At 46.5% G+C, this 17,920-nt stretch overlaps 1 protein-coding gene across 1 annotated transcript in view; it reads left to right on the forward strand.

Moving 5' to 3' along the window:
- Window positions 1-9,076, forward strand: part of TRPV5 (transient receptor potential cation channel subfamily V member 5) — a 28,831-nt gene extending 19,755 nt beyond the window's left edge. Inside the window, exons 11-15 of the mRNA XM_059395582.1 lie at window positions 70-235; window positions 428-494; window positions 2,398-2,666; window positions 5,653-5,759; window positions 6,434-9,076. Of these exons, the coding sequence (XP_059251565.1) occupies window positions 70-235; window positions 428-494; window positions 2,398-2,666; window positions 5,653-5,759; window positions 6,434-6,737 (913 nt within the window). The 3' untranslated portion in view covers window positions 6,738-9,076. The remainder of the gene's footprint in view (window positions 1-69; window positions 236-427; window positions 495-2,397; window positions 2,667-5,652; window positions 5,760-6,433) is intronic.
- Window positions 9,077-17,920: the final 8,844 nt, after the last annotated feature.

Raw genomic sequence — 17,920 nt, forward strand, 5'->3', positions numbered from 1 at the left:
GCTAGAGGAGACCAAGAATTTTTCCTCTCTCATTCATTGTTCTCTGCCTCCCCCCCCCCCCCCCCCCAGCATCATCTATGCCTGCATGGTGCTGGTGACCATGGTGATGCGGCTCTCCAACATGAATGGAGAGATGGTGCCTATGTCCATCGCCCTGGTGCTGGGCTGGTGCAGTGTTATGTATTTCGCTCGAGGATTCCAGATGCTTGGTCCCTTCAGCATCATGATCCAGAAGGTCAGTGCTTTCCCCAAAGCTTCCTCTGGCTTTAGCCTTAGGACATTTCTGGACAAAGGGAGGAAGTCAGAGCAAACAGGAAAACAAAATACTGCTCTGAGTGAATCTGGTGGAGCTAGGGGGCCTCCAATCTAGCAGGATGGCTGTAGAGAGACAGCCACTTCACCTTCCCTTCCCTTCCATTTCCTGTAGATGATTTTTGGAGACCTCATGCGTTTCTGCTGGCTAATGGCTGTGGTTATTCTGGGATTTGCCTCAGGTAAGAGCACTCTCCCCTCTTCTACTAGGTCATGGGGTCCAGTTCTTCAGAAAGTTGGCTTACTCTTGCTCATTTGTACTCTGTTTTGATCGCCACCCCCCATCCTGGTAGAAACTGACTAAAAAAGTACACTCATATCCATAGGATCAGGGTCACTCAGGTTGGCTTAGAAGGGTAACCATGTGCTCTGACCAATAACATTCATGTTGACTAACTGCTCTGCGAGATCTTTAAAGAAGAGATAAAAGAAAAGCTTTGGAGAAGAGAGGGCCATTCAACAGGAAAGACTGGCCAGTTGCGGATCTCAGAAAACTGTGTGGGCAGAGACAGTACAATATTTAACTCCTCTATGTTTATACTTCAGAAGAAGAAACAAAGAATTCAGTAACACAAAACATACTTTTTTCTTCCTATGTGTGATTGAAGTTGAGAGAAGAAGAAAGAATTCAAGGAGGAGGTGCCAAAAGAGATTCTAGAAAGTTTGAGAATGAAGGAGGAAAACAGAAGAAAAAAAACTGTAAAGAGAGTTTGAGGAAAGAATGAGCTAGGTCTCAGTCTCAGCCCAAGCCACTGGTTGGGGGAGAGGGGGAGCATCAGGGCAGAGAGAGGAGCAAAGTCAGAAAATAACAGCCAGTGTCTGTTGGGTGAGGGAGGTGAGGGAGGGTGAGCGTGGTGAACAAGTAGGAGAAAGTTCTTAGGGAAAGGTGCTAAGAGGATGGAAGAGCAGTAAGTCTGGCAGCTCAAATCCAGTCTCTAACGTCTATAACTAAACATCTATAAGACAAGAGGATGTCCTAGGCAGTATTTGAAGACATCCCCCCACCCCAATTCTAAAAGACCATGGCTTTTAGAAAGGGCACTATTCTTATCCTAAGAATTCCCATTTAACAGGAATTTCCACCAAATAGTAGACTAAAAAAATACCCCAAGATCTGAGCTAGGAATGGGTAAAACTGTGGTAGTCTGCCTATTTGGAGTATTCCTTCTGTATTCCTTCTCCCTCATTCTCCACCCCATCTGCTCACATCTTAAATTACTGCTCACAACATGTGTGTGTAGTTACACAGTATGCATATGTTGCATATAGTATATGGTATCATGACTTAGTGACTACAGAACGAGGCCATGATGACGGAGTAGCTTTCTGTTAATGTCTTATACCCAGAATCTCCCAAACCATCTCTTCTCGGTTGTTGTACTTGCTTTTTGATGCTTTGCCATAGACCCTATTTCCATTCTTGAGATCCCTTAGTTTATACTTCAGTTCCTCATACAGACAGGAGTCTTTTAAAGGTTCTAATGCCGTAGTACAGGATGTGCAGTATTATCCAGCAGGCTGCACACTGAGCAGGGTAACCTTCTCCATGAGGGTCCAAGATCACCCAGGGAATCTCAGAGTGATGGATGGTTATTTAAAGGTCACTGAGATTTTTTTTTTATAGGCGCTTTTCTTTTAGTCATTTCTTATGTCAATTCTTTGAAACTGTTGGAGAGTCCATGCATTCTTGTAACCAATCATCTTTTAAATATTCTATTTTCTCAGATGTGAAAAGCAGTTGATGACTTATTTTGTGTGTGTATAGTAAGTCACCTAACTGCTTTCACTATATATATATATATATATATATATATATATAATACATGCACATACTTTATATATACATTTTGCTAAATGACTGAGTATTACCATTGTCCAGAGTGATGAACTTGGTCATCTGACATCTCAGGGTTTGCCAGATCCACATGTAGAATATTACTTACATGTATACAGTCACATATGTACATTTATGGGCTTATCTGTGTGTCTGCAAGTGTGTAAATATGTGGAGATATGACTAGGCCCATACTTATTGTGATAACTCCCTGTTTCCCCACCTCCATGCCCATTTCCTGGGCGGAGCAGCGTTCTATGTCATTTTCCAGACAGAGGACCCAGCCAATCTGGGGCAATTCTATGACTATCCCATGGCACTGTTCAGCACCTTTGAGCTTTTCCTCACCGTCATTGATGGGCCTGCCAACTACGAAGTGAACTTGCCCTTCATGTTTGGCATTGTCTACTTTGCCTTCACCATCATCGCCACACTGCTTATGCTCAACCTATTCATCGCCATGATGGGTGACACACACTGGCGGGTGGCCCATGAGCGGGACGAGCTCTGGAGGGCCCAGGTGAGTTTATCAGTGTTAGTCTTACTAGGGGAAGAGTATGGAGAGAAAAATCAAAGTGGGATAAGTTATGGTAGATGACTCTTAGGAGAGTCACAGCATAATCCAGTGGGGTTGTCACCTCAACAAAGATATATTTGGTAGAGGAAGAGACAAAAGGAGGGTAAAATAGTATGATAGGAGTAGGTTCAATACCCAAGAGCTGAAGTATTGGTCACAGGGGAAAAGCAGGTCTAATAGTCAACCTTGGGTCTAGTAAGCTAGAATAGGTCTTTTTCTTATATATTCTAGTTTTTTAATTTTTTAAATTTAGTTATTTTTTAAAGTTTTTTTTTTTTTTTAAGCAATCTCTATACCCAACATGGGGCTTAAACTCACAACCCTGAGATTAAGAGTTGCATCTCATGCTTTACTGATTGAGCCAGCCAGATGCCCCTATATATTCTAGTTTTTAATTTGAACCTTATCTTCTGTTTTTCTCCCTGTTTCTCTATGATTTTTTCTTTATATCATTGAGGATAATACAATTTTAGAGTTGGAAGTATCTTTAGTGGTCCTCTGGTTGAGCTCCTAACCAGAGATAAATTACTCATTAGTCAAAAGGTCATTTAATATATTCTTTACTGCTGATTAGGACCTTATTATCATATGGTTTTGGATAATGGTTGGGAAGAGGAGAGATTTAGTCTTATTTCAAAAGTCTTTGTTACTAGAAATGTGCATGTTGCATTGAGCTTAAACCTATCTTTCTACAATTCCATTCTTTGGGCTCAGCCTTTTCTTCTCACACAACACAGAACATACTCTTCTGTATGAACACCATTCAGACATTTGAATAAAACCATCATTTATCCCCTCAGACTTTCCATTCACTTAATAATAATTACTTAGAGCCTGTTATATGTTGGTAAATGTCTAGGAGCTGGGGACACCATCATGAACACAGATGTCATATGTGTCTTCATGGAGTCTACAGTCTGGTTCCGAAGATGGCCATTAAATGATGGACTTCCTGGAACCCTGTACAATTACAGTAGGAAAAGTGTCACAGAGAAGTAGAAGATACTAAGAACAGGATGCAACAGAGCAGTCTAATGGGAAAGTTAGGAAATGCTTTCCTGATGGAGTAGCATTTAAGATGAGCCCCTAAACCTGGGTAAGAATTAGCCAGTTAAGAAGAATAAAAGAAAGAGATGAAGGGTAGGGGTTGTATCATTCAGAACTCTTGGCTACAGGGACAGAAAACCAAACTCAAATAGACTTAAAAAAAAAAAAAAGGCATTGGGAGGAGTCTGTGTTGGTCCTTATAACTGGAAAATTTAAAGTACTAAACCAGCTTTAGGCATATCTGGCCAGAGCTGTATCTCCATTTCCCACATGACATTAGTTTCTATGTTCTGTTCTTCTATCCAGACTCTCCTAAGTCACTCTCTCCCATCATGTTGGTGAGATGTCTTCTAGAAGCTCTAAACTTCCAAAGGAATGAGTAGATGTTCTGCACTGCACAATTCCAAGGATCCCTTTTCTGTAGCAATCTGTGTGCTTCCTGATGCTGTACAATATGTACCCCCTCAGAGAGCATCTTTCCCATGAGAATCCGGTGTAAGCTCCATCTCACTGCAACTTAGTTCCATCCGGTCTAAGTTCCATAAGCACATCCCTGAATTTGAGGTTAAGGCCAATGACTGACGAGTGGTGATAGTGGTGCTGGAGTTTAGGGGAGAATAGACTAATTAGCCAGGCCTGTGTGTAGTCCAGTCTACCCTAACTGATGGACAGAGTGGTAAAGGGGCAATGCTCTAAGAGAAAGGGGTTCTGTTACCAGAAGAAGGGGCTGACTTATGGTACCACAGGACACATAAATGTCCTTTTCAAGATAAAGAAGGAGAAGAGTTCTATAGGGAAAGGGAACAAATGATTAAAATTCCTGAGGTTGTAGGAAACTTGGTGCAACTAAGAAAGTCAAGTGGAAGAACATGACATGGGGAATTGGTCTACTTTAATGATTGCTGGTGCCTTCAACTAACCAAAATCATGGTCCTTTCAAAACTAGAGTGGTCCTGATAAGATTGGAGGAATGCAGTATAAAAAGGGGTCATGCCTTTCTTTGCTTTGGACACTATAAATGGAACCTCAAATTGAGCCAGGTGTTTTAGCAAATATACAATTTGCCCTTATCAAGATCATGATCAACTAGAACTCTTGTATCTTTGTTATGCAACTTAATTAGTGAAGCCCCTTTGCCATTTTCCTGTACTTATACAGATACTTTGGTCTTAAACATAAATGTGTAGGACCTTATATTTGGTTCTCTTAAATTTCACATTTTTGATTTTTGACCAGCATTCCAGTCTGATGAGATCATTTTTATATTGCTTCTGTCACCTCACATATTATATATCCCTCCCAGTTTTGTGTCACAGGCATATTTGATAAGCTTGTCTTCTATGTTTCATCTAAGTAATTAATGAGGGCTGGTCAAAGGACAGAACATGTGATATGCCACTAGAATTTTCCCTGCCAAGTTTACAATCATTAACCCACTCTTTTTCTTTGTAGGATACGGGTATATAATTTGCTATAAATTCCCTGAACATTAGCAGCATTGTTTCATCTCTGCCATCATAGAGATTCTATTTCATCATTTCATTTAAATCAAGATAGCTGGTCTATGGCTTTCCTATGAAAAAGCAAATGAAATTAGTTTGGAGTGGCTCATTTTCTATGAATGTGAATAGTAATGTAGCGATCATGGTTTTATTGAAAATGCTCATAAAATATTCTCTCTCTCCTTTTATGATGGATGATGAGTAAAGCAGGTAGCATGATGCCTGGCACAGGCTAGAGCACGGCTAAAGGACTGCCATCTCTCCAATCTCTGGTATCCTCATCTGACAGGTTCTTCTTTGGTACCTATGTCAGTGGCCTCCAGTGTCCCCTGAAACATCATGACTCTTTCTGAGTTTCTTCTACCTCTTACTCCTCCCAGGTGGTGGCTACCACGGTGATGCTGGAGAGGAAGCTGCCTCGGTTCCTGTGGCCTCGCTCTGGGATCTGCGGGTACCAGTATGGGCTGGGAGACCGCTGGTTCCTGCGGTGAGTGACACTGTATATATGTAAAGTGCCAACAAGTGTGAGGCTGTAGGAATAGGGTGACCAGTTCCACATTTATCACACATCTTTTCATTACTGAGATCCCCAATTGGACCAAAAGGAGATGTCATCACTCTATAAAGTGAGACTGCATTAGCCTGTTTAGGGGAAGTGGGTGAAGCTGATGAGGAGGGTGACAAGACCGCTAATAGCTGATGCCAGGTTGTGAGTACATCAGGGCAGTAACGTGTGTGTGGCTGTGTATGTGTGCACGCTCAGATGTGGGTATGGGCTACCCAACTCGTTCTATTTTGTTCCCCCCGACCCCCATTTCTAGTATATTTTTGCCTTGAAGCTAACCTTCTCCATATTCGACCTTCAGCTCCTGACCATGGTTCTTCCCACGCTCTCCATTTTCTCTTTCATGTTCACTACTAAACACACACACACACACACACACACACACACACACGTCCCACTACTTTCCAAATCCTGACTGCTCACCTCTTTGGTCTCTATCCCACTTTACCCTCCATTGTACTGTACTTCCATTCATTTGATCCTGGGACTCTGGTCCTTTCCTTCCCCGTCCTCTTGGTCCTGTTTCCTCTGTGCATTCTTTCTACCTCTCCTTTGCTCTTCACCTCGATTGAGTCCCTTCCCTTTGCCCTCCTCAGAGTTGAGAACCACCAGGATCAAAATCCTTTGCGAGTACTTCGCTACGTGGAAGCTTTCAGGGGCTCAGACAAGGAAGATGGACAAGAGCAGCTTACTGAGAAACAGCCCTCTGTTTCGGCGACTGAAAGTGGGACCCTAGCCAGAGCCTCTCTGACACCACCCACCCCCTCCCTGTCCCGGACCACATCTCACAGCAGCAGCCACCGGGGCTGGGAGATCCTTCGTCGCAACACCCTGGGACATGTGAATCTCGGGCTGGACCTTGGTGAGGGGGATGGAGAGGACAATATCTATCATTTATGATGAGGATCCTTGTTACTGTTGGCCTGACAAACGGGTGGGCCTAGTTGAGGACAGTGCCGAATTTTCATGCCTGTTAATCATGGGGAGGAGGTGAACAGAATAATTCTTAAAGTCCATATCTCACCCTTCACATCAGCATTTCTGGAGATAGGCAATGGGCATCTGTTGCCCCACATACCTCCTGGGTTCTTAGAAGTTCCATATCATGAGAAAAAAGGTATCTCTTCAAGCAAAGTTGGATTTGGCCGTCAAAGATATGAGGTAGAGATGCTAGACTAACATGTGTATCAACTTTCTTTCTGCCTCATGCAGGGCCTAGAATATAGTAAGCTGTGAAGCCTGCCCGATTCCACAAGCTTACCATGGGCAGAGCCAGGCTTGGCACTGAGGTTGTGGCCCCTCCCTTTTTCTTATATCCCTGTAGGACTTTCTCCTTACCTAGCAACCAAACCCCAACTAGAAAATTGCAAGGCGAAATGTCCTTTATTCTTGTCTTATTTTTAATAATGTTATTGTGGGAAGATACACATAACATAAAATTTACTATTTTAACCACTTTCAGGGATACAATTCAATGGCACTAAGTCCACTTGTATCACCATCGCAGGACGATTTTGTCATCCCAAACTGGAATTCTTGCATTCCTTAAACATGAACTCCCCACCATCCCCTCTGCACAGCCCCTGATAATCAATATTCTACTTTGTGTCTATGAATTTGCCTACTCTAGGTACCTCATGGAAGTAGAATCATGCGTTATTAGTCCTCCTGTGCCTGGTTTATTTCACTGAGCGTAATATTTTCAAGATTCATCCCTGTTGTAGCAGGCATCAGAATTTCGTTCCTTTTAAAGGCCAAATAATATTTCATTGTATGGATAGACCACATCTTATTTATTCATTCATCCGCTGGTGGACATTCAGGTTGTTTCCACCTTCTGGCTATTGTGAGTAATACTGCTGTGCACATTGGTGTATAATTCTCTTCAAGTCCTTGCTTGCAGTTCCTTTGGGTATATTGCTAGATGTGGAATTGCTGGATCTTATGGTAATTATAATTTAATTTTTTGAGGAATTGCCACACTGTTTGTTGTTTTACTTTTTTCTTCTTTCTCTCCTCCTCCTCCCCTCAAACCGTTCTCCTTCTTCTCCTTCTCCTCCTTCTCTGTCCCTTTCCCTCTCTTCCCCCTCCTCCTCCTCCCCCTCCTCCTCCTCCCCCTCCTCCTCCTCCTTCTTCTTGTCGTCATCCTAGTGGCTATGAACTGGCATCTCATTGTGGTTATGATTTGTATTTCCCCAATGACTAAAGACGATGAACATCTTTTCATAAGCTTTTAGGCCCTTTCTATATTTATTTTTTGAGAAATATCTATTCAAGTCCTTCATCTATGTTTGAATTGTGTTGTGTTTTTTTTGTTGTTGTTGTTGTTTTTGATTGTCTTACCCTTGCTTTTTGAGGCTCCCAGTCCGAAGTGTTTGGGTGCAGGTGTATGTTTGTGTGTGTGCAGGTGTATGTTTAAGTAAGTATCTTCTTTGTGTGCAGGTGTATGTTTAAGTAAGTGTGGTAAATTATGCCTTTCTGTGCTTCAACAGCTCAATCATTTCTTTTATGGGACCGTACCCAGTCTGTCCCTCAGGTGGCTCATTAGAAGCTAATCACCCTTGTGCATGGAGGTAGCAGGCTCCTGGCTATGTTTCCTGTAGCAGCCCCTCCTCCACCCCCACCTCCCTCTGCCCCTGTGCCGAGTTGTGGGGGGTGGGGGGGCAACAATACAGGATGGGCCCTCCCTCTCCAGGGAGGAAACGGGGAGATAGTGTTCAGGGGACCCAGTACCAGGCTCATGAGAGCCTCCCGCTTGTCTCTAGTCCTTTGCACCTCACCCAAGCCCTATCACCACCTTCACCCAAAAGCCATAATATCTTTTAGGAGGACTGTGGTCTGGAATAGCAAAGAGGTGAGTGGGATTTGTAAAACCACTGGCAGGTTCGAGATACTCATACAAAGCACAGATGAGTGTGGGACAGTGAGGGATCACATGAATGTACAGGCGCAGAGTCCTACACACTGGGCCACAGGCGGCAGGTTTCTCAAAGTGCTCAGTCATTGTGATTCCTCTTATTTTCCTTACAATGGAAGCTAAACTCCCATCTGAGTTCCAGATTCAGTTTTCTTCTTCTGTCTCTTCAGACTGCTGTGTCTATCACTGTCCTATTTTGTGTATCTTCTCAATTCTGTATCTCATCCCCTCCCTCTCCACTAGCTCTGGAGGTCAGCAAATAACCATGCTCTGTTCTTTCCCATCTTCAAAGAAATGGCAAACACCCTCCCTCAACCTTTCTCCCTCCTTTTAGCTACTGCCCTATCTTTTCTCTACCGGAGTCAGGGCCAAACTTCTTAGAAAAGCCTCCATTGTCTACTGACCTCACACTGAGTTCTCAACCCATTGTGATTTGACCTTGCCTCTTCATGCTACTGAGATCTCTCCTGTTATCTGCCTCTGGGTAAGCTCACTGAGTAGTCTCAATCTTACTTGAACTCTTGGTAGACTTCAGACTATAGTCGACCACTTACCACCTCTCAGCACATTAGTACCACACACTCCTACCAAGCTGGCTGCTTCTGTTCTACAAATCCCTTAAATATTTTTCGTTCACAAGTCTCTCTGTTTTTCTCACCACCTGGGCAGTCTCACCTGCTTCTGTAGATTGTATTAACATGCACATGTTCATGACTCCCCACTCCCTATCTTGGTTCAGATCTGTCTCCTAAGCTTCAGGCATGTACAGCTTGGATACCTATCTATTAGACAGCTGAGCCTGGATATTTTACAAACACCTCAAACTCAACATGTCCCAAACTGAACAGCTTTTTTTCCTCACCAAACCTGCTCCTCCACCAGAGTTCCCTACCAAATAATGGGCAAAGTTGCCTAAGTCAGAACCTGGGCGCCATCTTAAACATATTTCTGTCAACTCTCAAAGCCAGTAAATCTTGAATCTTGTAGATTCTGTTCCCTAAAACATCTGCTTTGAAAAGAATTAATTTTGATGAGATCATACATGACATAGCACAGAATTCAACAAGCACACAAGGTATACAGGGGAAAAAAAAAAAAAAAAACTTTCTACCTTCTGGTATTCTCTCCAGGGACATTCATTAATAAAAGTTTAATAATCCTTCCAAAAATACCCTGTATATATCCAAGCATATGTATGTATATATTCCCCTTAAAAAAGCTTATAATGGTACAACTCGTTAGAAAAAGTTTTTGCTTTTCTCACTTTATACATTTTGAAGACCCTTCCATACCAGTATAAAATCTTCCATTTGTCTCTGCCTCTGAACCCACTACATTCCAGGAGTAGGTTCCTAACTGCTCTCTTTGCCTGCAGTCTTGGTCTTCAATCCATCATCCACACTGTGGCCAGAAGGGTCTTTGTCACACACAAGTCCTGCCCCCAAGAGCGGTCTTCTAGAAGCCCTCCTCAAGCTGACCCCAGGCAACCCTCCAGCCTCCTTACCCCTCTCTTCTTTCAAGCTCTATTTCACCAAACTGGATTTCTCTTAGTTCCTGGGTAGTGCTGGGTTCTTCTTCTTCTTGGCCCTCACAATTTCTGGAACTTTCTACCTCCCTGCACCCATTCTCCCTTCCATCTTGGTGACCTCCCGTCATTTTATTTGTCTCAGTCTTATGGTCTCACATTGGTGATTGTGTGCATGTGTGGGGGTGCTGACCTATAGCGAGGTCCAAGTCCACCTGCACTACATTCCCAGGCTACCTGCGTTTTCTTTTTTTATCACACATCCCGCACCTTATCGTACTTACTTGTTTCAATGTCTGTCTTCTTTAGTAGACTGTAAGCTCCGCAAAGACAGAGATTGTCCCTATCTTATTCATCACTGTGTTCCCAGTGTCTGGCATAATTCCTGGTACAATGTAGTGTGCAATAAATATTCATTAACTAGATCTATGAATGATTGACCGGTTTTTATCCTAAGCTCTCTCACTGGCCATACTTGAGGTTTTTTCCACCTGTCAAAGGTGGTACCAAAAAAAAAAAAAAATAAAAGAAAGAAAGAAAAAAAAAAGAAATACCTGCCTTTGAATGCAGTCGTAGTCACCAAAGATAAGCACATAGTATGGGTAGAAAGACTTTGGAAAGGATAAAAACCAAAGCAAATGTTAGTAATTATTGGGAATTTTTTTCAGGTTAAATATACTTCTGTGTGTGTGTGTGTGTGTGTGTGTATCTGTGTGTGTGTGAGAGAGAGAGAGAGAGAGAGAGAGAGAAGGAGGCGGCGGCGGAGGAAGAGGAGGATGTGTGGAGTATCATAAGGAAGAGGGAAAGGAGGGAAGAACCCCAACAGCAAAGCTCTGACACAGATCTTCCTGAAGCTCTGGTATGTGGTACCCTCTCAAAGAAGCATTCAGGGCAATATACAAGATTCTGCACGTGCCCCCCAGCCCCCACCCCGGAGCCCAGGTGAGGAAGGAGAAGCAGCACGCACAGATGTCGCGGCAGCGCACAGCGGTTGCAGCCTGTGAACCGTGTGCTAATGGGTTAAAATAGTTGGCAGACGTTTTGTGCTCCCAGGCAGATGGCAGGCTTGTTCGCGGGGCTCCATACGCAGGGACAGGGAATGGGGCAAAAGAAATGCCAATGTTCCTGCCTCAAGAATTCTTTGGGTACCCCAAAGAATACCATTCTCTCTTCCTGTCTCCACTCTCCCAGTTACTTCAAAATACAGAATGAAGAAAATCCGTGCTCCTGGGTGCCTCCATAGACCAGCGGCAGGAAGGCACAGGAGGTTTTGCTCCCACGGGCATCACTGGACTTGAAAAATCTGTCCTCTCCTAGCTGTCGACAAAGTATTTTCCTGGCACGTTTCTGGGTTCTGGCAAGAATGGTAGGGTAGCCCTTGAGGAATGCCCTGCCTGCGGCCTTGGGAAGCAAGAACAGAGGTCAGTGTCCCTCCCTCGCACTGTGCTGGAGAAATGCGAGATAAAGTCTGGGGCGCAGAGACAGAGAAAGGGGGGAGGGAGAAGGGAGAGATGAGGGAAGGAAGCACTGGCTCTGCGGGTCCACCCCCCACCCCCACCCCCACCCCACTTCCCAGCTTATGCGCAAGGCAAGGCAGAGACAGGCAGAGAAATGGAGCTGGAGGAAGGGGAAGCTGTGGCAGCCACCAGGCCCTTATGCACCCATGATCCCTCAGTGGACAGCTGAGAAAGTGCCTTGACGGGGTGTCAATAATCATTTACTTCTCCCGGCCAAACCCCTTCTTAAAGGCTAGTGAAGGGCAAATGAGAAATGTGCAAGGAAAGAAACACCTTGAGGGGTGTCACACCAACATGAGAAGCTGGGTAACCTGACCCCCCCGTCTAGGCTGGGGTGGGGGGTGGGGGAGAGGGTTGTGCAGCCAAGCAGGAGCCACCTGGGGCAGGACTGGACACACCTGCCTTTGTCTGTGCCACTTCTTTGTTAACCCTGGCACTGAGGAGGCGGCAGTTATGGCCACGGGGCCTGAGGGAGCGAGGCTTGTGCAAGGCCAGGCTGCAGCTGGAGGGACCAAGCGTGGGTCCCCGCTCACCCAGGCAGGGCAGGGCTCTCATCGCAGGGGATCTGCGCATGCGCGCATTCCCCGGGATGGTTCTCGAAGGGCCGCTCTCCCTCCAGCAGTGCTTTGGCCCATTCTCTTCCCGCTGCTGGACGTGCTTTCCTAACTGCTTCCTGACCAGGCTGTGGAGCCCTTTAGGGATGACAGGTGCAGGTAAAACCCAGTCTGGGCTTCCCCACTCTGCCGCGGTGTTAGATGATGACTTTTGCCTTGTCCACCTGCCAGGGTTGTGGCAGTGATAGCAGCACGCACACGACAGCACGTGGGCCCCTAAGATCTTACTGATGTTACCAGTTGTCATGGCAGTGTACCTGTCTTCCTCTAGTCTGCTTCTCCGGTGCTCTCACTCCCTCTGCTGTTCCTCAGCCCTAGCGGAGCACCTCCTCCTTCTGATTCAGAGACAAGAAGGTAAGGGAGAGAGAGAGAAATCAGTGACTGCGGCTCCTCCAGGTGACCCCTGCCCCAGTCCTGAGAGACCGTCTCCACCCTGGGTCAGAGAGCAGCTCTCCTAGGCGCGTGAGGGCTAGTCTCTCCCCCCAAGAACTCCCAGACTCCAGCACCTGCTCACCCCACAGAAAGCAGGTCCAGAGAGGACAGTGGCAAATTGTTCTTCCTTGGCCCAGGCACGAGGAAGTGTCTGCCTCTTTACCTTCTCTCTCCTTCCTTGTGTGAGCTTGGTGGACAAGAAGACATCTCCCAGGCTCCGTGGTCTCTGTCCCAGCAGCCTCTGGGTCTTATTAGGTCAGGGGTCACCACCTCCCCTGGGGTCCTAGACAGCTGGGGTGGCGGGGTGGGGGGGGTATTGCTCAGGATAGGAGGGTGGGCTCAAGGGAGTGGCTGCAGCCTCAGGGGCTTCGGCTCACACACCACACCCTCCCCTTCATCCCAGAGGCTCCTCTTTCCCCAGCTAATGGGTCCTCCAAGGGTGGAAGTCGGTTTCTCTGTGTGTGGGCTGGGGATTGACAAACAACCCCCTCCTCCCAGGACACACACACACACACACACACACACACACACACACACACACGAAGGGTCCTCTGCCACCTCCCCTTGTTCCCCCGCCACCTTCTGGACACTGGACTTCTTGCTCACTGACCCACCTTGGCCTCTGAGGCCTAGGAAAGAAAATGGACCCACTAAATTCCTTGCAGTTTTTTCGGCACAGATCATTCTTCATAAACACAATTCAACCTATACTGTACACCAGGTGTGCTGATGGGGAGAAAGAAGACATGATGAGCCTTAACTTCTTCCTATGAGGCCCTGCCGATGGGGCAGGCCAGCAGGTAAGGGGACAATGTTAATGCAGTCCTGTCCTTCCCACAGGGCGTGCAGAAGGGAGCTAGAGCACCGAGGAGGCGGGACCAGCCCTGGCAGAGTGAGGAGGGGCGCAGAGGGAAGGCGAGAGACAACGTGATTTTGTGTTAAGCGTCAAGGAATGAGCTGGAGTCTGAGCCAGATGACGTGAGGCCTCTTGCTGACATGGGGGCAGGGTTGACATGGTTCCAAGGGCTGGTTTAGAGGAAATGGCACAGACCCTATTTCATCCCTACTCAGTTCAGCGGTGAGCGAGGGAGTTCGGTGGAGCTGTCTCTGGGAGGGACGAGGGGTGCGGTCCGTGGGAGGGACGGCACAGAAACCCAGTGTGCAGGGGGGCAACAGGCTGAGGTTGGGGCTGTGCTGGTCCCATGGGGGGAGTGGCATTGGCCCATGGGCGGGTAAGCTGGTTACTGAAAGGGCTCAGGACACAAAAACAGCAACAGAAGAGAGGGATGGAGGACAGGAGCAGAGGCTCTTACTGTGCATTTGCTGTGGGCCAGGAGCCTCACGCAGGCTTACCTCCTCACAAGGAGCCTGCTGTCCGCCAGCTGCTGTCAGCCTCTTACGGACAGGCCACTAGGGCCCAGAGAGGGGCAGCTCCTTGCCTAAGGTCACGTGATATGATTGTGCTCATTTTGTGGATGGAAGACTGAAGCTCGGAGGGGTGGCCTAATTTGCCCAAGCTCAACTAGTAATTAGCAGAGAATGACTTTGAACCCAAATGTATTTGGTCTCAAGGCCTGTGCTCCTTCCCCTACAAGATTCAGGGCCCCTAAAACAAGAGAGTCTAAAGTTTCTACTGGAGAGTCACGTCTTGGATGTTTCAATTTCAAATACTCCCACTGAAGCAAAGATGTTAAAGCAGATGACTTGCATTCATGGGACGCTGTGGGGCACGTAGAGTCTTCCGCTCCCTTCATCTTCTCTAACCGGGAGAGCAATGCTGTAGAGTAAATAGGGCACGAGCTCTATCCTCATTTTACAGATAAGGAAGTTGATTCTTGGAGAGATTGTAGGACTGAGGTCACGGATTTCACCAACGCAGAACAGAACAATAATCTGGGCTTCTGGGCCCCTGGAAGGACCTGACCCCACCGTGGCTTCCTTGCTTACCTGTGTGGACAGATAGACAAATCCAACCCAGGTGGAGGGGGAGCCACACTCTGCACCTGGCCTGCAGCGAGGGCTGACTCGGAGGGTAGAACAAAGAGGCACCCAACAATGAAACCAGCCCGTGGCTCCTGCAAACCTATGTCAGGAAGCATTTTAAAACATGCATCAGCTCCCCTCGACAACCTCGAATCACACGCTAACACTTTCCGCGCAGACTCCCACAAGCAGCCCCGTGCTCTGATGTCTGCTGTACTCTGGTCTGTGTGTCAGGACTTTAGGCCCAGCCCTGACAGCGTCATGGGTCCTGGACTTTCCTGTAGACTGGGGACACCTCAGAGTCAGCTCTTGGAGTTGGGAATCTCAGCAAGGCCAGGAGAAGGGGGAGGGATGAGGAGGAGACCCGGAGGTCCGTGAACTGTCCCCAGGGCACAGCATGTGATTTGCAGTGCTGATTTCCCAGGGCCTGTGAGCAAGCAGATGCCTCTCAGGAGTGTCCACCAAGGGCTCCCATGCACGTACCAGTACCAGCCACACCGCCGTGGGCACAGGGTCCCACACACAGCAGGCACCATGTCGGGGGGAGGGGGGGGGGGGGGGGGGGGGGGGAAAGCCCATGCCTTGTGGGCACAGGTGGTGGGGGAGGGGCACCACAGCGAAGATCTTTGTATTTCCTAATTTCCTAGCGTCTATTGTTGTAGTGCCTGACCAATGACCTCAGGTCCTTGGTGCCTAGCTAGGTAGGTCCAGAATTGCCCAACAGCCTTCTGGAGAATGCTCTATTTGGCTTCACCCCCTTCCTTGTCCTTGCTGGGCCCCTAGCCTCTGCCTTTCCAGCTAGCTCTCAGCCTCCCACCACACCCTGCTCAGGTATCTGCCCCAGAACCCGCCTGGCCACGGGGGGAGGCCTCCCCTTCTCCACGCTGCGGTGCGTCCAAGCCCAGCGTTGGGACGAGGGGCCCAGGCTCATACCCAGGTCTACCTCCCAGTGTCCTGTGCCTGAAGCCCAGCCCATTTCTGCCTCCTCCGTTCTGCTCCTTCCCAGCAGCTCCTTGAGTCCTCTCCGGGGGCTCCAGAAGAAAGCGGACTGCTTGTTCCCACCTTCCCCTCCCGGGGCGCACGTGCCTGTATGTATACATTGAACAATAGCCCCGACTCAGAACAAGCTGGCATTTTGCTTGTTTTTAATGACGAAGGTGCTGGGGTGTCTGCGTGAGTGCTTGAGCTAAATAAATAGAATTTGAAAGAGTTCTTATCATGGCCTGTTGCCCTTTCACTGAGTTTGTTGGGGTGGGGACAGAGGAAGAATAAGAAGTGCAGGTGGGGACAAATCTGGGGGCAGATCGCTGATAAAGGGCAGCCACCGAGGGCTGCCATGGGGAAGGCTATGGCTTCCAGCTTGAACGCAGGCTTTTGATTTGGATTTTAAATAACAATGATCCATATAATTTTTTGACATGATTATCTGTTTTTTGAGTGTTGAGTTTGAGGAGTTATTATTATTATTATTATTATTTCTTTTCAGCATAACAGAATTCATTGTTTTTGCACCACACCCACTGCTCCATGCAATCCGTGCCCTCCTTAATACCCAGCACCAGGCTCACCCAACCTCCCGCCCCCCGCCCCTTCAAAACCCTCAGATTGTTTCTCAGAGTCCATAGTCTCATGATTCACCTCCCCTTCCAATTTCCCTCAGCTCCCATCTCCTCTCCATCTCCCTATGTCCTCCATGCTATTTGTTATGCTCCACAAATAAGTGAAACCATATGATAACTGACTCTCTCTGCTTGATTTATTTTGCTCAGCATAATCTCTTCCAGTTCTGTCCATGTTGCTACAAAAGTTGGGTATTCATCTTTTCTGTTGGAGGCATAATACTCCATAGTGTATATAGACCACATCTTCCTTATCCATTCGTCCATTGAAGGGCATCTTGGTTCTTTCCACAGTTTGGCAACCATGGCCATTGCTGCTATAAACGTTGGGGTACAGATGGCCCTTCTTTTCACTACATCTGTATCTTTGGGGTTGAGGAGTTCTTTATAGATCTTGGATATCAGCCCTTTGTCTGTAGTGTCATTTGCGAATATCTTCTCCCATTCCATGGGTTGCCTCTTTGTGTTGTTGACTGTTTCCTTGGCTGTGCAGAAGCTTTTGATGAAGTCCCAAAAGTTCATTATTTGCTTTTGTTTCCTTTGCCTTTGGAGACCTGTCTTGAAAGAAGTTGCTGTGGCCAATGTTGAAGAGGTTACTGCCTATGTTCTCCTCTAGGATTCTGATAGATTCCTGCCTCATGTTGAGGTCTTTTGTCCATTTTGAGTTTATCTTTGTGTGTGGTATAAGAGAGTGGTCAAGTTTCATTCTTCTATATATAACAGCCCAATTTTCCCAGCACCATTTATTGAAGAGACTGTCTTTTTCCCACTGGATATTTTTTCCTGCTTTGTCGAAGATTATTTGACCATAGAATTGCGGGTGATACCTGGGCTCTCTACTCTGTTCCACTGGTCTATGAGTCTGTTTTTGTGCCAGTACCATGCTGTCTTGGTGATCACAGCTTTGTAGTAAAACTTGAAATCAGGCAACGTGATACCGCCAGTTTTTTTTTTTTTTTTCAACATTTCCTTAGCAATTCAGGGTCTCTTCTGGTTCCATACAAATTTTAAGATTATTTGTTCCAGCTCTTTGAAAAATGCCGGTGGAATTTTGATGGGATGGCATTGAAAGTATAGATTGCTCTAGACAGTATAGACATTTTAACAGTTTGTATTCTTCCGATCCATGAGCATGCTTTTCCATCTTTTTGTGTCTTCTTCAATTTCTTTCATGAGTGTTCTGTAGTTCCTCAAGGACAGATCCTTTACCTCTTTGGTTAGGTTTATTTCCAGGTATCTTATGTTTCTTGGTGCTATAGTAAATGGAATTGATTCTCTAATTTCCCTTTCTATATTTTCATTGTTAGTGTATAAGAAAGCAACTGATTTCTGTACATTGACTTTGTACCCTGCCACATTACTGAATTGCTGTATTAGTTCTAGTAGTTTGGGGGTGGAGTCTTTTGGGTTTTCCATATAAAGTATCATGTCATCCGCGAAGAGAGAGAGTTTGACTTCTTCTTTGACAATTTGAAT

This window comes from Mustela nigripes, chromosome 4 (assembly GCF_022355385.1).
Source record: "Mustela nigripes isolate SB6536 chromosome 4, MUSNIG.SB6536, whole genome shotgun sequence".
NCBI classification, from domain to species: domain Eukaryota; kingdom Metazoa; phylum Chordata; class Mammalia; order Carnivora; family Mustelidae; genus Mustela; species Mustela nigripes.